The 21,850-nt window shown below is 39.8% G+C and overlaps 1 protein-coding gene across 2 annotated transcripts in view; it reads left to right on the forward strand.

Moving 5' to 3' along the window:
• Positions 1–21,850, forward strand: part of KCNB2 (potassium voltage-gated channel subfamily B member 2) — a 334,334-nt gene that overhangs the window by 14,600 nt on the left and 297,884 nt on the right. For both annotated transcript variants that reach the window (XM_015566256.1, XM_006767323.1), the window contains one exon: positions 12,321–13,001. In XM_015566256.1, the coding sequence (XP_015421742.1) occupies positions 12,423–13,001 (579 nt within the window). In that variant the 5' untranslated portion in view covers positions 12,321–12,422. The remainder of the gene's footprint in view (positions 1–12,320; positions 13,002–21,850) is intronic.

A 21,850-nucleotide genomic window follows, 5' to 3' on the forward strand; every position in this document is an offset into this window, starting at 1 on the left:
AGAAACTACAAACTGTGGTGCAGTCTGGAATCATTAATAGACCCAACTCATCAGTATTTATAGAGTTAGCAGGATGTGAAATACAGGTGTCCCCTAAGATCTGAAAGTACCCTTTGTAATCCGAAATTGCATAAAGTGGAGGAGCAATTGCCTTAGGACACATCTTTCTAACAAATGCACAAAATAAACTGAGATACAGCACAGCTGCTCGCCACACACTTCCGAGCTCTGGCAGCTTGCAAGTCGAACCTTCGGAAAGCAGGGAGTACCTGTAATTCCACTGCTCTTGCTCCACCTTTTTTTCTCTTTCGTCGTTCTAATTTTATATTTATTTTTGGTGCCCTGAGGTGGCAAGGGCTAGTGGGAAGTACATGGGTTTAGGAACAAGAAATGTGGTTTCTAGTTCCTGGGAAGATCATTTGAATCTACCAGTGTTGTCCTTTCAAATACTATGAATTTTATATTTGCAACATTTAAAAAAATATGATTTAAGCATCTATCTTGACTATAAATCTCCAATATTGAGACTAATCGCATGACTTTTGAAAGTCAGATACTAAAATTTGTTAGTTTTAAAAAACTTAGAATTGCTGAGACAGTTGCCAAACCTGTTTATGTCTTTATTCATAAAAAATTAGAACCTTGAATGTGTTTTATGTAAGCCACTCAGATCAAGGGGTAGATGTAATGGCACAGGATTATTGAGGCCCATTCTTTCCTTCTATAACATGCTAAAAAGATCTCCCAGTATCGGTCCCATATTTCCATTTATTTATCATTTGAGGCATCTAGAAGCCTGCTTGCTATTCAAGGAAAATCCCCAGCATTATGAGGTTAAGAACATGCTCTTTAAGATAATGCTGGATTGGAACCAGCACTTGCTAGTTGTGTTATCTTGAGCCAGGAACTCACCTTTCTGAACCTCAGTTTCTTTATCTGTAAATCAAAAATAAAATACTGACCCCATGATGGTTGGGAATTAATGAGAATTCTCGTTATGAGGATTTAATGGGATAAGCACTGTATGCTATCCTGATCACTCATTATGTGGTAGATGGTGAAAATGAATATTATTAACCAAATTCACACACAAAAAACATAACTTTGGCTCTCCTTTAGATACAACTCCAAGAATACTCCTACCTTCTAAGAACTATAATTTCTACTTATGGACATTTTAATATTAAGCTGGAATAAAATCTAAATCGAAAATCTGGATCCCATTGCTCTGGCTCATGTCTTACTGACATGCTCTTTTATGATGATCCTGCCTACAGGAAGCTTGCAGAGCCGAAAAGGAGTGCTTCAGGCATCACCATCTGTAAGTCTAGAATGAGTCCTTCCCTTGAAGAAAAAATTAAACAATAGTATATCAACATTAAAGAAGAACTGAAAAAAGGGGAAAACATCTACAATTTCTCCATCCTTAACCGAGCTCCTTCTTTCAATGAAAACAATAGCTGTTCTTTATTTCTGAATATTTTCACCCTTGGTCCAAAGTAACATTGCCTATTTCACTGTTGTGGTCATGATTTTTATGATTCTTTCACACTGTTTTTCAGATTATTTATTCCAAGACTGTATCATCTGGTATAAGTAACATGAACTTGGGCTTCAGTCAGCCCATCTGTGGTCCCTAATTTTCACATTTTTATTTTAGAAAATGTTGATGGAATATGATGAGCTCATTTTCCTCATCAAATGCTTGATTTGATATTTTCTTATCAAATTGTGCTAAATTATATTATTAGCAGTAAAATTTAATTTCCTAAGATTCATAGATGCTAGTAGGTCATCTCATCCATCTGCCTTAATGTTCTTACCATTTATTATTTATTATCATTGTGGCTCCCCAAGCATTTTATCCAACAGAGACACATGGTAGATTGAGAAGGGGGCAGGGACGAGGGGAGGAATATTTATAAAGTGCCATACACAGATGGCTGCTTAAAAAATGTTGTTTAATGATCCTCACTGATGACAGAGTGGATGAAAAACATTGTTCATGAGGGACGTGGTGTGAGATGGATGTCTCTATTCAGTGAACCTCCTCCCTTTTGTCCTTAATGCACCAAAAATAAAAATAAAAAAATCAAGCATACACATTCTGATTTTTAAAAATTAGTTCCATTAATGAAGGATCCCATTGATTTGTTGGAAACTGTTTTGGTTTTTTTTGTTGTTTTTTTCATACTAGAGTCCAGAACACATTATTTTGAATATGCTCAGTCAGGAAAGGTACCCATGGATGTGGCTATGCTGAGCATCCTGGGGTGAATTTTGGCAGCAATCTGCTTTGAGTCTGAAAATGTGGCCGCTTACATATTATGCTTTGAATGCATAGGAAAAAATTGCTGCCCTTCACTTTGTTATTTTCCCAACCCAAATACTTCTCTTCTTGTGTTTCCATTACTGTGGGGTCATTCCTTTGATTCAAGTTTGCCTTTCTTTTAAAGTCTTCATATGGCAATTGGATTCACTAACTTTGATACTTATATTTTACTTTATTCCTTTATTGGTAGAAATTCTATCATATTGGCTTCACTGGCTTGAATGTTTTTCCTAACAATGAGTGGAAGCTGAGAAATAGAAAATTCACTAATGTCAAATTTTAAGAAATTGACAAAAATTGAACTTTCTCCTGTTCATCGTCATCTTTCCAAAGGAATGTGTGGATGGGTAGCATTCACACCAAAATCTCATAGAACCTTAAAATTCCAATGAGGGAAGACAGTTTGGAGGCAGTCTTGTCAGTCTCTCAACAGAGGAGAAGTTGCCTCTGGGCCTACTGGCAGGTATTACCTGGGTTCTGCTAGAACATTCCTGGGCCCAGTAGCGTTCTTTGGCAGCAGCATATTCCATTTTGGGTCAGCAGTAATTATCAGAGTCTTATTTATCACTTCTTCCTACATAGTTCCAGAAAACCTCGCTTTTATTTAAACCCAGGCAAATCAGGGCCAGCAAAACTTCTAAGCAAATTGGAAGTCACTGCAATAAACTGACATTTGATTATGTTAACCAAAACATTTAACAACAACAAAAAAAAAGGATAATAGTGCGTTGAAATTCATTATTCAAAGCACTCATTCTTTCAACCACTCATTCTTTTGGGTAATCCACAAACATTTATTAAGTACTTGTGTATCAAAGATGCAAGTATGGACAAGATGTGTTCATCACCTTTAAGAACTCACAGCGAAGAGGTGTTTTCAGTTAGCGCTCACATCCACCTCCTTCTCCATTGTAGCTTTTGTCACAATTATACTTAGTTGCTCGTGTGTTTGTATGTTGAATGTCTGCTACCTCCACTAGTAGGCAAGCTCCATGGTGTCAGAGACTCTGCCTCTAGCAAAGTAAGACCTCGTAAATATTTGCAGAATGAATGAATATGAAAGAATTCTAAGCTAATAGTTATGCTGCAATGAGAAAAGCATATTATAATAGGTGGAACAAACTTCTAGCCTATTGTGGCAGATGAGATTAATGCTCCCTAGACAAGATATTTGTTCTTGACCTTGAGTAATCAGTAAGAGTTTATCAGATGGAGATTGTGGAAAAGAGCATTTCATACATGAAAGTCATATTGGATTTGGGGAGTGGCATGTAATGTGAGGTAGGTGGAATAGGGGGAAAATGATTTTCAAATAAAATATAAATCTTATTTACTTTTTTTATTCAACTAATATGTATTGTTGAAATAGATATTAGTTAAATGGGTATAGTTTCATTCAGGATCTATTGTCTACTATATACCAAGCACTCAGGATAAAATTGTAAGATAAAATATGATCTGTCCCCTCAAGAAACTTAAAGTCTAGTGGGGAGATTAGATATTAATCAAATAATCAAAATACTAATCTCCAAAAATATAAAACTGCTATTGTGACAAGTGCTCCAGGTAAAAGGCATCTGATACTATATAAGTTCTTCTTTTAAAAAATATATCTTTATTGATTTCAGAGAGGAATGGAGAGGGAGAGAGAGATAGATACATCAATGGTGAGAGAGAATCATTGGTTGGCTGCCTCCTGCATGCCCACACTGGGGATCAAGCCTGCAACCCGGGCATGCCCCCTGATCTGGAATCAATTGTGCCCTTCTGGTTCATAGGTCACCATTGAACCACTGAGCCACACCGGCCAGGCATATATAAGTTCCTAAGACAGGAGGAATTTTGTATAAGCGAGGACACCGGGAGGCTATACAACAACACATGAAGAGGGATGGAAAGAGAAGGTGTACAGATTCCCTACGCACATGGAAAGAAAGAAAAAGCTAAAAGAGAGCTAGAGAGGGGGAGTAAGGTACGTGATAGAACTCCAGAGATAAGTAGGGACAGACCTTGCAGTCTTTGAATGGTGTTTTTATCATGAGAGCAGGAAGCATGGGAGGGTCTTCTGCAAGAAATAGCCCTGATCTGCTGGTGCTGGGGCACAGGGTTCAGAAGTCGCTGGAGGGGTCAGGAGCAGAAGGAACTACCATAAAAACTAGAACTAGGGAAGCAGAGGTCATGAAAGCGATTCTGTGAAGGGCACCTCTCTTCAGAGCCAGCTGGTCAAGGTGCCTGCCTGCAGCCATTGCCCTTTAGAGAAACAAACAGCGTATAGGAGATAACACATCTCAACTTAGAATAGTTGGAATCAATATTTTGACACAGAAATAGACAAAGAAGTAAAGCTTTTTAAAAATTTTGACTAGAAGGTAAAAAGCAAGGATAATACATGGGGTGTAATGGAAAGAGACTTCTATAGGCATCTAGAGATCTGGTTCTCATTCAAGTTGAGCAAGTACCAGAGGTCAGTCAAGTCACATGACCTCCCTGGAGCTCAGTTCTGAAAGCTGTAAATAAGAAAATTGACCATATTAGATCCTAGTCTCTTCTGCCATGTTCTGTGCTTCTAGTCTCCACACACGGAGGTATATAAAGCATGGTGTAATGTTTAAGTCATAGGAACTAATCTCAAATCAGACTCAGTATTTAAGCTGAGAAAGCCACATTGCCTATAATGTGTTTGATTGTGGTGAAGTGAGGAGACAGAATTCAATATTAGAAAGTGTGTTCTTACTGTTAAATGGAGCTTAACTGAGAAACATCCCTTGTCAAGAATCTTACCACTAAACATTCCAGGATCTGAAAGCTAATTTTATTTGAAGAAACGTATCAAAATGTTCAAATCCTATCCAAACTCCATGAACACTTTTTACTTGGTTTCATAGAGGCCTAATCTAACCGATGCCAGAAGATCCCCAGAGGAATATGAAATTTAAGTCAACCATGTAAATGGAAGGCTATGGTATCCACATAGTATAGCAGATAGCAGGTGAAGCTTGTGACTTCTTTTATCAGAACACTAGAGGCCCAGTGCACAAAAATTCGTAAACTGGGGAGGGGGGGTCCCCTCAGCCCAACCTGCACCCTCCCGAATCTGGGACCCCTTGGGGGATGTCTGACTGCCGATTTAGGCCTGACTGCCAATTGTGAGACATTTCTCTCACAATCTGGGACCTCTGGCTCCTAACTGCTCACCTGCCTGCCTGCCAGCCTGATCACCCCTAACTGCCTCTGCCTGCCGGCCTGGTTACCCCCAACTGCCCCTCCCCTGCCAACCTGGTCACCCCAACTGTCCCCCACCTGCTGGCCTGGTCACCCCTAACTGCTCCCCCCACCAGCATGGTCGCCCCTTACTGCCCCTCTACCAGCCTGGTTGCCCCCAATGGCCCCCCCCTCTGTTGGCCTGGTCACCCCTAACTACCAGGGCTAGGTTTTTTTTTCTTTTTACTATTTTTATTTAACACTATAAAAATAATGACGACAATGACAACCAATTACATACTGCTTTTCTTCACAGCCTGGTTGCCTCACATAGCCTGCTGCTCAATCGTTTGGTCGTCCCTCACTAACCCCCCTGTCAGCCTTGTTGCCCCACTCAGCCTGTTCAGTCGTCCATTCGGCTGCTATGGCCCCTGGCTCTTTATATATATAGATTCCAGGGTGGACAGCCCTGTTTCTCATCCATTTCAGTGGCACCAACAGTTTCTCTCTGGGTTGCCTTTTTCACTTTTCTCATCACCTTTCATTTTTATTTATCCCCTTCATGCCATTGTGACTCTGGGGAGACTTTCCCAAAAGGAGACATTTAAAAGAACTCCTCTTGGGTCCCAATGTAAAGGGCACTTGAGCCTCCATAATAGAAAATCTTCCACCAGCTGAATGGCTGAGCATTCACAGGAAAGTGTGAGCCTTTTTGAGTGTGTTTTGGAACAGACTGAAAATTTCCAGCCACAACTATACCTGGTAGTTTAGAAAAGGTCTAAGGTGCCTTATAATGTCAGTATTATATTTTTCAGAGTATGAAAGGACTTTTTTTGTCAGCTAACTCTTTTAAAGGTCATTTTTCTAAAGGCAAACTGAGTGTTTAATTCAGTAATTATAGCAAACACATATAGAGAATCGAATTCTTTAAATAGTTCTCTATTCTGATGAATAAAAATCATATTATGTGTCTAAAGAAAATAGTTTATTTATAATGTGGTTATTTGGAGGCATCTATGGTATTGAAAGATACTCATATTACATATTCTTCTTATTGTCTTCTTCTCCTCTTACTGCAACAACGCTTCCTCAAAGCTTTTAGGATTTTGTTTGAGTGTATCTAAAAAAAGCATCGGTTATATCAAGGATAAGAGTCCTGGATTTTTTTAAAAAAAACTAAGGAACAGATTGATATTAGCAGCCTTTGATTGCAGAAAAAGGACAAGGACAGTGTTTTAGTTATTGACATATTAAAAAAGAAACTGTGGAGTTCATTAATATTTTTAATTAAATATTGGGGTGACATTGGTTAATAAAATTATATAGGTTTCAGATGTACAATTCTATAATGCATCATTTGTATAGTGTATTGCATGTTCACTAACCCAAGTCATTTATTCCACCTCCCCTGAACCCCATTTCCCTCTGGTAAGCACCATACAGCACTATCTGGGCCCTGTTCTAAAGCCATGCAGCAGGTTTGTTGAATTTTGTAGGGTAGCTGAAAGTTTCCAAGACCTTACTTTAAAACACGACCTATATTTCTCAAATCATTTTGCTTTGTTTTTCACTTGTTATAATTCTATGGTTTTCCATTCGTAAATTCTGGAGGTACTTTTTAAAATTTTGGTGAGTACTAATTTGTCTTTTTAAAAGCATTGATTGATTATATTTCCAACTAATAGTTACAGTGCCTTACTGTAAGAAATCTTCGTGGCTCTGTGAAACAGATACAGCTGTTAGGGGGGAAAAGATGCGTTTACTGTGTAACACCAAACATAAACATGTAAGAAATGCTTTAGAGCTGTGCACAGAGTGACTTAGACTTAAAGGTCCCCGAGCTGCCTGTTTGCAAATGCCTGCTGGGCGTGTAGGAGCAACAGAGAAACAAAACGTTACGCATCCCTTGGATCTTTAGAAAGACCCGCTTTTCATCCTTCTAGGACACTTACCCTGCCTAGCCACTCTAAGGACGTGTCAAGTATATGCCATAATGGTAGTATCTTTGAGACTGCAGTACCCCCCGCACCCCACTCCCTTCAAACCTGAAGCCTCAGGCTGTAATTACCATGCCATGATCAGAACGTTGTGTTTTGTCAGGTTGGGCCCTGAATGGGTGGCAGCATAATTCCACGCTGCTGGTAGGAGCACGGTGCAGCTGTGCAAAATCAGAATGTTTGTTGTTGTTTATTGTTTAAGGCGTCACTTTCCTCTCTAACAGCCTAATGAAGGGACGTTGACTTCATTTGCACGGGTCCACTGACTGTTGCAAGCTTGACTTTTAATTGATCGAATGAGGTGAAATAAATCAACAAACTGGGATTTTGCCCTTTACATTATAAATGTGCATTCTGTTTATAACTATTCATATAAATTCTACAAGGTTGCATAACAGTGACACTGAATTATTATATTTTGTATTATACTTATATATGCTACATTGAATTATATGATTAATTCTTAGGGGGTTTCACTTATAACACTTTATGTGAGAAAACATAGCATCATATCCAGTTTAATTACTAAAATTAAAAACATAAATTTTATACGCTCTTAGGAGTGGCAAGACATGGTCCCTAACCGAGCAGGAACCAACAGATTCATTGTTAGAAGTGAAATTAGTATGCCAACAACGAACATAGACTAAAACTGAAAAGTTAGAAAACCAACTAAACTCCAAGTAAAATTAATGAAACTTTATGATGTTTGGAAGATAGTCTGTTTCAAGCCCTGACAAGTAGCAAAGGGTTCTTGAAATAAATTATGAAAACCACCTTTGCTTCAGAAACTAAACGTAAGAGAATGTTCTTGTGGACTCTGAGATATTATGATGCTCATGTCTTCCTAAGTGAGGATAGTGATTGGAGGGAGAGGCTGGTAAAGGCCACAGAGTCATAGGAGAGCGAAGAATTGTAGGCATGGGAATGCCGCTGTTTAATGGGTGAGGAAACTGAAGTCCGTTCATAAAGGAGACAGAGTTGCAGGTCAGCCCACCTGGACCTGGGGTCCTGGGCCTCAGAGCAGTGCCCCCTTTTGTTATCTCATCAAAAACAAAAACAGTGTAGATGTTTCTCCCTTCTCCTGGAGAGAGACATGGCATTTTCAGCTCAGGAGGCTTTCATTCATCATAAGGATCTAGGGAACTTTATGAGGTATGAACAAATTTGAAAATACAAAGTTTGGTTTTGTAGTTGGTTAAGAGGCTCTGAGGATAGAAAGATCTAGGGAACTGGCTAGGAAGAGAAGGAGAGGCACGGAAGAAAGATAAGCAGTGTGTGGGGAGATAGAGATAGGGCACGCTGGGAGAGAAAACCCGCAGAGGAAGAGCGAGAAGGGAGGATAATGACAGGCAGGGAGGCAGAAAGGCCCCAGGAGTTTAGATTGCTGATCAGGGCTGGTGCTGTGCACTGTTTACAGCTCTTCACCTGCTCAGGAACTTGTGCCTTTGAGCCCTCACTTCTTATCAGGTATCAGGCAGAGCATTCTGCCAAGGGAGAATCAAAAAACGTTAGCCACAGGAACAATCAGAGCGCATCGTCTTTAGATCTTCAGAAAATCAAATCGACAGGCCACATCCTCCCTCTCCGAGTTTCTCTCCCCTTGCTTTGAAGAAAGGGCATTGCATTTCAGTCTGTCTTTTACTGTGGGGTTTGTAATCAACACTGGATTTCTTATAATAGCAAGTTCTTGATCAGTAAAGAAGATATTTTGAAATTTAACTCTTATGACCTCTCCTCATTTGAGACACATACCCTACAGAAAGGAAAAGTCACTCTAAGTCAATTTTGAAACTATTTAAGACAAAGGGTGACCTACCAGTGACCGTGACATAGCATTTATGCTTTTAGTGATGACATTTACAAGAAAGAAAGTCACACTAAGCCCTTGACCACAAACATGAGATGTTCATGTCACATTGGAATTTGTTCTCGCTCTTTCTGGAAAACCTCTCATCTGATATTATAATCAGTTGAAAAACCATTTATGTTCTTCACATCAGTGTGAGATGTGATATTCCAGAGAGAGTACATTCATTTTACGTTTATTTGTAGCCAAAAGTGGATTAGCCTTCCTGTTTATTATTCATATGGACAGTTCATATAATCTGCATAAGTGTTACTGCACTTACAATCTAGTTGTTTAATGGAGGAGAGATTTTCAGATTCATCCCTGGAATTTCCTCATCTCTAATATTTTCATGATTTTTGCCTGACCTTACCATTGCCGTTCAATTTTGTTTTTATGTACACATAGTACATTGTCACCTGAATACAAGGTTTGGACACAGGGATCAGTGGCATCGGAGATACATGCTATGAGGTGTCTGTTATGTGTAGGTACAATGCTCAGTAGAGAAAAGGTGGGAATAACAATTCTTGGCCTTAGAGGCTCATAATGCACTTGAGAAGACAGATCATATGCATAAGGAAAAAAATGTAATACTACCATTTATTTACGAGACACTGGTATACCTTTTCATCTTAGTTTTCTTTCAGTAATTGGAAACCAAACTGAGGAGAGAAAGTATTTCTTATTCTACTCAGATATACTTCCATGGGGTGAACACAGCACATAAACTTTCTCATTGAATCATCAGAATATTGTCTGTAAAGTAGATACTATTATCCTCATTTTCTAAATTGAGGCTCAGAGAATTTAAGTTGCTCAATGATTGTAACTCTTCTTTATTTTGTAAAAATAGGCTTTTCTGTCTGCGATGAAGTGTGAATGTATATGCTTAAAATATTTCTGTGAAAAACTCCCAATTCAAGTGTGCTTATTGGCTATATTTGAAATTCTTCTTACATAGTCCATCTATATTTTTCTCATAAATTTGACTTATTTTCATTTGAGAGGATATTTGGTTTCCAAATGGAGAAATAATTTTAACTTATAGGAGTGGAGAAACCAGAGACATGCAGAAATTGGTGTGTATCTTAAAAGAGAGCTTTAATTATAAGGACCTCTTAAATCTAAAGCTGTTCCCTTTGGTATAAGCCAGCGATTTTCAACCTTTTTCATCTCATGGAACATAAACTAATTACTAAAATCCCGCTGCACACCAAAAAAGATATTGTAGTTTCTGCTGCTATGACAGAAAAAAAAGGTGTAATTTTGATTCATTCACACCGGATGACTATTGTCGTATTGGCTGTTGTCATTTTTTTTTTAATTTAACAATCTAAGGAAAAAGAGGTCAGTGTTCCTGACTTAAGTAGTCAGGTATTGCATGTTTAAAAAATTCTTGCGGCACACGGTTAACAATCACTGGTATAAACCATTTACTGTGTGAAACGTGGTGTTTTCATTAAAAGTGGTGCTTTGGATGAATTTCCTGAAGTTCTGTGAATCTCAGCAAAAACATTATAGGGGGAGATCACATAAGAAGATGGCTTGCTTCTGTAGATCAGAGTAAAGAATACTAGGTCAGCAAGAAGGAATGTTAGAGCAGCGATGCCTTAAAGTTTGGTACAAGGAGAAAAGGGACGTGGAGAAAAAGAATATACACACAGACATATACACATATACACTGATATCCTATAGCCACACAAACCTAAACATAGATACTTTGCTTTTTAGGCAACTGATCCTAATAATTCCATTTAGGTGTTTTCTGGCCATATACATTAGCCCTACTAGATCTTTTGTCAGCCATATTCTTGAAAACAAAGAATTGATTCATTATTTATCATTTATAAACCCTCACAATATATAGGTACTGTGCTCAGTGATAAGGATATAACAACAGAGAAGATAGTCTTTGTCTTCAAGAGCACCCAACATCCTGTGGGAAAGGCGTTGTGGCAGTGGTATGATGAAATAGAAGAGACATTCACAGAGAATTCCTAGAGGAGGGATATCATGGAGGGTTTCTGGAGGAGGTGATGTCTGACCTGATTCTGGAAGAGCAAGCAGCAGTGAGTCAAAAAGAAGTGGGAAAAGTGGAGGCTCTTCCAGTACACAGCATGAAGAAAGACCGAATACACACTGGGGTGGCTGGAATGTAGTGATGAGGGACAGATGAGAGGTAGGCCAGGTTTAACTGGACTAAGGGCTAACTGGACTCTGCACTGCTATTAACAGTGAGCCTTTGTAAGATTGAAAGCATGGCAAGGCCAAGCTTGTATCTTAGTGGGTCTTTCTGGTGACTATGTGGACAATGGGCTTTAGGTAGACAAAACCAGAGGTTGGGATCCAGTTACGAGGCTGATGTAAAAATGCCAGCAAGGGATGCTGAGGGTTTGAACCAGCATCATGGTTCAGAGGGTAATGGGAACCGGACAATGGTGGCGAGGGCTTACGCATATTTAGGAGGTACAGTTGGTTAAGTAAAACCAAGTACTTATTTGGATGTGGATGGATGGATTGATCAGGATTTTTCAGAGTCCTGTTTTGGGTGGCTGGGCATGAGGGTGCAGAGGGCCCTAAATCTAGGTGGAGCAGGAACAGGAACTGGTGTAGCCAGTTGGAAGCGTGGTTGGTTTAGTTTAAGGTTTATCTAGGAAGAGGTGATCAGCACATGAATATTTTAGTCTGGAGCTTGAGAAAGAGGTCTTTGGTGGCCAATCTGGGAGCTGCCCACCCATAGGTGTGTTAATTTGAATATACAGCGTAGTACATTTGTTGCCTTCTCCTGACTTGTATCTTAAAGCAAAGATTCACATCTCCATAAATACATAATATTAATAAGATACCTCCTTGTTGTGCATAATAAGAGTGATCCCATAGAAGGGAACATGATTTAGGAAAAGTGCAAGTAACCAGATGGTTGTTGGTTTTTTTCCAGTGTGGCCGTGGAAATGCCTGCCTCAGAGGGATGTCACTTTAGCTGACCTTCCACGGCTCATTGTGTTGAAGACTCTGTCTCCACGACTCTGTTCAGTTCAAAATGGCAGAAAAGGCTCCCCCGGGGTTAAACAGAAAGACTTCAAGGTCAACACTCTCTCTCCCACCAGAACCTGTGGACATTGTCCGGAGCAAAACGTGTTCACGAAGAGTCAAAATCAATGTGGGGGGCCTGAACCACGAGGTCCTGTGGAGAACGTTGGACCGACTGCCCAGGACACGCCTGGGGAAGCTGCGAGACTGCAACACGCACGAGAGCCTCCTGGAGGTGTGCGATGACTACAACCTGAACGAAAATGAGTACTTCTTTGATCGGCATCCAGGCGCCTTCACTTCCATTTTGAATTTCTACCGGACAGGGAAACTCCATATGATGGAAGAAATGTGTGCTCTCTCCTTCGGCCAGGAGCTAGATTACTGGGGCATTGATGAGATCTACCTGGAGTCCTGTTGCCAAGCCAGGTATCACCAAAAGAAAGAGCAAATGAATGAAGAACTGAGGCGTGAGGCAGAGACCATGCGAGAGCGGGAGGGAGAAGAATTCGATAACACCTGCTGCCCCGAGAAAAGGAAGAAGCTGTGGGACTTGCTGGAGAAGCCCAACTCCTCGGTGGCTGCAAAGGTAAGAAAAGCGCGGCGTGGCTTCGCGGTGTGCGGTCAGGGAAGGTGCTGCCTGCATTCCAGGGGGTGTGCTTTTCTTCCTCGACAATGTCTTGGTAAGGCAGAACAAAACATGGCTACGGAGATGGTGAGGAATTCTTTCCAAAATCGTATTTAGTCACGTAGCATTATTCTGCCTGTGCAATGCCATCAAATGGCATTACCCTTTCATAGATGTTATTAGGTCGGAGCAGTCTGGGCAACAGAGAATGGAGGAGTCTGGTTGCCCTGCGCTGTGTGTTAATGTCTTAGAGAAATCACTAGCTCAGATCCATCAGGCAGGGAGTCTTGCAGAAGCTGGGGCCTGGGCTCCATCCTGAAGAAAGGCAAGGTGTTGTCTTTGAGCATGGAGGAGGTGCCTCCTGGCCTGGTTCTCTAGAAGGCAGGGAAGGAGAGGACGTGTAGCTCAGAGGGCTGGCGGCCCCTCACATGGGCTAAGGTCTAAGGTCTGTCTTATTAAGCCGTGTAAGGCACTAGTCATTGTCCAGTTGTACCCATTGACTTCTCCTTGTGAGTCTACTCTGACAGTGTTGGTTCTGACTGTTGGGGTAGAATTCTTTCCACAACTGAGGTATCTCAGAGCTCATAAAGTGTTTGCCAAAAATGAAGGTAAATCCATATGTTTCCACTGTGCCTGCATATATCCAAATCTCAGAGTAAATGTGTTGTTGGTTTTTGCCAGTAATGTCAGTATTTAATTCAACTGCGTGCTTCTGTTTATCTAATTTTATTTGGAGGTTTACACTGATTTTTATCCCATATATTTAGTTTTATATTGCAATATAAATTATGAGTAAAAAGTCGAAAGACTCATCTTCAGCTACAGAAATATAGTATTGATATTTTGTATGAAAATGGAATATGGAATAAAGAAAAAAGTGTGTCCTCATATGAATTATTTAAATTACTTACAGTTTCTTCAATTATCCTTTCCTATAAGCAGTAAAGAATAAAAACTATAATATTCTGTATGCGCCTTTTGACTGAAATTAGGATTTCACATGATAGCCTGCGACATATAAATAATGGAAATAGATGACCATAAAATTTCTCATTTGACATGTCTGGTTTTGCGTCTTGTTGACTTCTAAAGGCATTTTACTTTACTAAATGAAATAAACTGTATTTCTGTCATACCTAATGAGGAAATGTGCATTTTGCGGCAAATGGAAGGTTTGTTTGCTATGAATCATTTGTTTCCCTGGTAGAAAGAAATAGATGTATTATATCTGTGGGGTTTGGTTTAAAGGTTACTGCTCTTTCCAATTTAAAGTGTTTAGTTATGTATTTGAGTTACTCCTAAAAATATGGAGTGAATTTTGAAGATGAATGAGATAAGCTCTGGATTTAAGGGAGTATTTTGGGTGTTAAATTAATTCTTGCAAGTCTTTAGGCAATTGAGGGATAAATCATCATTCCACCAACTGTTCCAGAGGGAGTTAGCCAATTATGTGAAAATATGCAGCTAAATCAAAGAAAACTTGAAAGTTTAATGCAGTTTATTTGCTTATAACAGCATTATTAACACATATCTAAAATTAAGTACTGCTATAGAAAATTTTTAAATATACACATATTTTTTTCTGAAGAATTTCTAGTAAAGATGGAATAGGGTCAATAACTTTCTTTCCCAGATGGGGCAACTCATTAAATCTCCAAATTTTAGAAGCAGCAGCCTTCTCTTAATATCTAAGAAGGTAATGTTGATAATGGGTTATTACAATATATTATTATATTCCCCTGTGTATCAGCTAGATTGCTTAAACTTCCTTCAAATTATGTATGCACTGAGAAGGCACTCTCAAACTACACACAGCAGCTAAGGCCACTGGGTTGGAAATTTTTATGCAGTTATAAATAATAAAGTTGTTTCCAAGTTATTAATCGAGCTAAGCAAATCTTTGCTAACCTAAGTAGAGTCTTTACTAAGTTTTCATAAAGGGTCTGTGTTTGTTTGTTTGAGTGTCTGCATTTTCCTCTCTGAGTGGTGAAATATTGTGGAAATTCTTTACATTTGATTATATGGTACTTAGTGAAGGCATTGTTCATTTGTCTGAGGCTTGGAACCTTTGGAAAACAGCTCTGTATGGTGCCTTCTCTGAACCACTACCTTTTCCTGTACTCTTCTCAAGTCCATAACCTGGTATTTCTCCAGAACAATCCTTGGTGGTGGGGGTGCTAATGCAAGGTTTGCACGAATAGTATTTTTACAACTTAGGAACAATTGAAACAATTATTTTGTTAAAGCTGCAGTGGGATGATACTCTAGCCCTTGCTATTAATAATGTGGCCACATCAGGATCTTATGCTTATGAAGCTCATGTGTTGGGATATTTGTAATCTCTGTATTTTCCTATCTTGCTTAGGAGGTAAGATTGGAGGAGAATATTGTTTGCTTTGCCTTTTCAATTATTGTTCATCCAGTTTGGTAATTCAGTTGAAAATATATGGAATGTTCTCTGTGCACTGCAGACATTAAAATACACAGGCAGAAAGACTCTCCCTTCTCTCCAGAATTTAAAGATACATCCTTTTAGCTTAAACAAGGATTTCATATCCTTGAAAAGATTTGTTTATTTTTTTTTTGGTTTGTCTATATTTTATAATTTATCTATAATATCTCTGTAATAAAGAATAAAAGTTATGAGATTACTTGTCAGTTCCCTAGCATAGAAGGAAAAACGTCATGTTTTCTAACAAATATTCCACAATAGGATAAAATAGCTATTCATTAACATGGAATGAATACTCAATAATCCATTAAGCAGGAATTCTTCAGCCACGCTGTGTGCATCCACTGTGATACCCAGAGTTACTGCAGGGCCCATTGATCTGTCATCCTCTGGCTTTGGCTGTGATCTTTGACAATAACAATTTGGCTCTTACAGAACATGTTTCTTGATGTCACTCTATGGATTGAACTTCCTGGCATATTAGTAACTAAAAAAAAATGCGAAAACAGAGTTTAAAGGTCAGTGTATTTGAAATGACTGCATTAAACAAAATAACATTCTTACATATACACAAAATACCATGGAATGTAATTGTATTTTTTACAAATTAATGACAGGGCTAATAGAAATTGTTAGTGTATAATTTTCTATGGTTTGGGATGGTCTGGCAGTGCGACCGGAGTTTATCTCAGTGTGATAGATAGACTTGGATCTTCAGTCCTTGGGACTGTGTGAGTGTGTGTGTGTGTGTGTGTGTATACTGTATGTACACCCTCATGGAGAGGTGATGCACAGAGTTGACACTGGGCTGGCACAGATCGCAGGATTGCCACGACGTGCCATTGCTGGCTCTGGGATGCCTTTCCTGGGAACATGCAAGGGCAGGAGATGGGCTGACCCGTCGGCCAGTTTCCTGGGCAGTGAGCTGGAATTTGACTTGCCCCTGTATGTCCTTCCAGCCCGGGGCAATTTAGTCAGCCTCTGGATCGGACACATTTTCCCCTTTTTGTTGGCCTCTTCCCAAAGGAACCACAGAAACTGTTTGTCTGTAAATATTGCCACAGAGACATCAGGCCTCCAGGTGTTGAAAGCATGTCAGGCATTGAAATGCAGTATTATCAGCCTCTGTAAGTAGAGAGCCACCAGGAAGGGCACAGCCCGCCTCCCAGCTGAAAGCAGCTAGACTCCTCAGTGTCACGGGCACCCTCACTCTGCATCTCTGAAGAAGCTCAAGAACAAAGGAAGTCAACCAACAGTTCTTCAAGCCAATCCAGTGAGGAACCCAGACACGTAGGTGGACATGGTGTTTGGGACAATGCCAGCCAAGAGGCCCATCGCAAGCATCAGGCCAAAAAGCTCAACTGTCAGCAGCTCTTATGGGATAAGCACCACATGAGGCAAAATCTTCCCAAGGCATCATGTTCTCCGAACCAGTACAGTGAGAGCCACCAGCATCCCTGGTGGCCAGGGTCCAGGGCTGAGTGGGGGCACTTTATTATCTGCCTCCCTCTCCCCAACTTCCCTCTTCATCCACAGCTGCCACTATTACCTGCGTACTCTTCCCTCATCTTCTTACATTTCCCCCCATTCTGTGTCCCTCCCTTCCCTAGCTCAGGAGAGGGGAAATGATTGATAGAGACTCATTTCTCAATCTTTTTTCATTAATGGCCCCCTGAGAAGAAAATTTAAATTAAATTCTCCCTAAAGGGAAAGACTAAACACTAAGGAATAATATTTGCCAGGTAGCGTGGAGTTTGGAGGGCTACAAACTATTGGAATGTCTAAGATCTCTTCACCCCACAAGAATCAATTTACTTCCTTGGCAGCAGCATTCTATGGAAACTGCATGGAGTGGAGGGAGGGGGGAGAGATGACCGTGTTTCCTGCCTCTGGCTCATTACCTCCACACACACCCTCATGGCCACAACCATTGACATGGCCCAGCGCAGCACCTGAAGCAAGCATGGGAAGGGTCGGAGACCTTAGTCATCTTCAGACCAAGAGGGAAGCCAGTGGGGGCAGGGGAAGGACTCTGCCCCTGGAGAGCCAGAGCTCAGCCGTGTGGGTGTGAGTCTCCCAGGGGAGGTGCCCGCTTGGGTGCCCCGCTGGTGGTAAGTCCTTGAGGATCACACTCCCTCTTCTAACTAAATTAGAGTGTGTGCCTTTCAGGTCACAGGAATAGTAAAATGAAAATGAATCCAAATAAAACAAGGACTCCTGTGTACTCACCGAGGGGAAAAGAATGCATAACATTCTATTTATAGTGTGTGGGTCAGTTCTTCTAATGCTTTGAATGAAAAAAAGGTATTGGAACAGAGCCGTAAGGGGTTTTCTTTTAGTCCAAGAACAGAATTTGTCACATGTTGTACATATATACACACCCCATAGTCAAGCCAACAGCACTGCCCAGTTTAGCTTTCTGAAGACTCTCTTAGTGATAAACAGTAACAGTAGCCGTCAGAACCGGGAATGGGCTCCAGAAAGTGAGCGGATGCAGTGTGAGCGCTCACCGACATCTCCCCACATGGAGGCACCTCGTGCTGAGTGGCTCTCAGGTTCCTGTCCAGGCTTGAGGTGGCCTTGTTAGTGTGCCCGTCATGCTGCTCCTGTGCTGCTCACTTTTCCCTCCCTGCTCCTTCCTGTCTGCGTCCCAGCTGTACCGTTAGGTGGTTTGTGCTCATCTCATAACATGAAACATGGCAAAATAGTCCACAGGTGCTCACGGGGCATAGCGTAAAGGGCCAGTCTGTGAAGATTCAGCTTGGAGATATGTTCTTTTCTCCTTTCTAAAATTTATGATCTATGCAGATAAATTGGTTAAAAGCCTGGAATAAATTAGGTATAAAAAAATAAAACAAATAAGATAGAAAACATTGGGATTTGATTAAAATATCTCAAACATTCTATTCTTTAGCTCCTGTGATCCTATTTCTAGATCCATGCTTCTCTGATTTCCCCAAAAAGCTGCCTGAAACTGCACAATCTGTCCACTTGGCCTCCTTTGATCAGAGAGGGAAGGGTAAGAAGGAAAGAGTCTTGAAAAGCTCACCTTGCACGTCCTCTTAGGTGCGATGCCATAGGTCTGGCTTATTCACAGTATCTCCTTCCACTCTTGGAAAGAGTCCCACTTTGAACAATAAACTATATGATCACCTTGCATGTGAATTTTTTTGAAAAGAGGAGAAGAAAAAAGAAACTGTCCAAGAACCATGCACTTTTCATTTCCTCTTTGCTTCTTGGTTACATTTGAAGAGGGACGGTCTTAATTTTCAAGCCATTTTTCCATCTGTGTTAAAAAAAAAATCATTGGTGTCCATTAATATTAAAAGAAGACATTCACATTCCCTTCATGTTGGATTTTTCATCTCAATAAGTTATTATCATTTTCAAAGTAATAAAAAACCTACATTCTCTAATGTTATCACAAAACAGAGTACATTGGCAGTATTGACATTTTCTGTTCTTGAAAATCCATGTACACTGCTTGGGTTATTAACAGATTTGTTTTCTTTATTTCGAGTGAGACACTTGATAAAGTGAGTGATGTATTTTAGGTAGGCATCAGTATTATGAAGGAATGGTCACAATATTTAACACTCTACTTTGGAAGACTCTACAAGGGTTTGAATAATGTTTTAGATTAAGTTGTCTTATCATTAACTCCCCCCCCCCTTTTTTTTAAAAGAAAACAAATACTTTCCAAATGCTAACAGTTTGTAAGAAAATTCCCATGGTGTGTGTGTGCCTTGATCTCAGTAGCTTCCAAATATTATTGACCATTAAACATTTATGTTGTTGAGTGGAGGAATTTTTTAAATATATTTTTTATTGATTTTTTTACAGAGAGGAAGGGAAAGGGATAGAGAGTTAGAAACATCGATGAGAGAGAAACATTAATCAGCTTCCTCCAGCTTCCTCCGCACACCCCCTGCTGGGGATGTGCCTGCAACCAAGGTACATGCCCTTAGCCGGACTCAAACCTGGGACCCTTCAGTCTGCAGACCGATGCTCTATCCACTGAGCCAAACCGGTTAGGGCGAGGGGAGGAATTTTGTCCTGAAATTTTCACTTAATAATTGCATGAAAATACAGTCATGCAACTGCTTTGATTATTCAGGGAGATGGCTCCTCATTGCCTTATCCAGATTTATGTACATTGTTACTACTTAACTTGCCCCCAACATGTTTGAGAGCATCAGGACACCCTTATAACTACCAGCATTGTGATGTGGTTCAGGTAATATAGCAGTTAGTGTATTGGAACTGAACTTGAGAAGATGCAATTTTGACTGTCACTGATCTTTTTCTTTTTACTAATGCTTTTATATTTTCAGAAAAAACTTGTCATGTAGAATTAAATGAAGTAATCTCTTCCCAGAGAACCTATCAATACAAAATTGTTTGTCATGGAATGTCAAATTAGCCAGTTTTATTGAATATTAAAAATGACATAAAATATTGAATATATAATGAATGTTAAATATTATAATATTGGGTTATTCCATTTATTTTTTCTCTACACTTCCACTTTGTTCCAAAAGAGGCAACTCACTAAAAATATTTACATTAATAATTCAAATAAAATGACAGTAAAAGAATTCAAAGCAAAAACAAGAACTAGAAGAAATATATCTTAAATTGTCATAGTAATACGAGGGAATGCTTCATTTTCTAAAAAAATGTTTTGAATAATTTTAATTAAAAACAATAATCTTACAATTTAAAATTGAGTTAAAATTCATAAACAAAAGATGTGTTTGTATTAGAAAAATTTGCCTCTCTGGCCTTAGTGAAAACTGTTAACTGACCCGAGGTAAGAGAAATTTTGAACATGGAGACTCAGTTTGTAAATCCTTGTGAAATGACGGTTCTGATGAAGAAGGACATTTCCAAAATAATTTAGAAGGTTGATTCTAAAAGAATTGCTGGAATAATTTTTAATTAAAACATGATTATATAGGGGGAAAAAAACACCTCTCCAGCTGCTAATAAATAATTCACAAAGTCACTTTGGATTACAGCAGATTTTTGTTGTTTTAGCATTGATTTAGCATTGGAGATTTCACTGAATTTGAGAATAACCCTGGAGTTCCCTGACAGTCAAGAATCTGTAATGTGCTGAGGCATAAATCTGAATTCTGCTAGGAGTTAGTGACTTTGATAGTGAGTGAGCCTAGCTGGCCACCCACTGGTGTTAGCCTAAACCAATTTGTTTTTTCTCCTTATTGACACATATACCAACTTTCATTAAATGTTCCTGTTCTTTATAGGAGAGATTTATGGTACAGTAGAGCTTGGTGAAGCTTTCAGGATATATCCGTCATTAAAAATATCCTATTTAGAAATGCTAATAGTAAGAGAATCTTTTAATGATATTACTTTACTTTTTATTGATTTCAGAGAGGAGGAGAGAGGGTGGGAGAGAGAAATATAAATGATGAGAGTGAATCATCGATCTGCTGCCTCCTGCACACCCCCTCCAGGGGACAGAGCCTGAAACCCTGGCATGTGCCCTGGCCAGGAATCAAACCGTGACCTCCTGGGTCATGGGTTGATGCTCAACCACTGAGCCACACCAGCCAGACTGAGTGAGAGATGCTTTCTAAGGTAGCAGTCAGCCTGGAAATCATTCTTGCCCACCAACAGCCTGGTGGTCATTCATCCTAGTCCTTCTCTGCAGAGGGACAGAGAAGGATAGAGTCCCCAGGCTGTGACAGCCAGCATGTTCCCCATGCGGACATTGGAGGCAAGCTGTACTTCCTGTGCCTCTCAGCAGCATTCAGCCCTTCACCCAGCTTCCTCCTTCCCCATATCTCCTGGAACATAGTAGAAGATGGCTTCATAGTTTACAGTCAGAACTTTGAAGGATTCGAGGGACCAAGACTTCTTTGCATTTAATTGGTAGGTCAGCCTTGATACACAGACATAACTGATCTAGAATAAAGAAGCTGGACATGGACCAGTTGGAAGAGAGGAGTGTAGTGGCCAGCACAGAAACAGGTAATGGAAAAGTAAAAGAATCTCAGGACTTCAACTGAAGGCGTGAATAATATTTCTTGTTCTGAAAACTCGCCTGGGAATAAAACACTACAGCAGGAAAAATCCAACAAAAGGAAACCACGAAGAAAAGGAGCTTGAACCTGATCAAAGCGCTCCTGAAACAAGGCCCTACTTGAACTTTTCAAGTGGTGTGAGTCAACAAATTGTTTTTATTGTTTAAATTAGATCAAGTTGGGATTTGTTTCTTGCAACCCAAAACATCTTAGGTAAAATAGTGAATTTCTAATGTTTTCATCCCTTTCTTCTTTTGGAAATACTACTCTCTTTCTTTGGGGGAATTGGTCCCCCCTCAAAAAAC

The sequence above is a fragment of the Myotis davidii genome, unplaced genomic scaffold, assembly GCF_000327345.1.
Source record: "Myotis davidii unplaced genomic scaffold, ASM32734v1 scaffold200, whole genome shotgun sequence".
Taxonomy (NCBI): Eukaryota; Metazoa; Chordata; class Mammalia; order Chiroptera; family Vespertilionidae; genus Myotis; species Myotis davidii.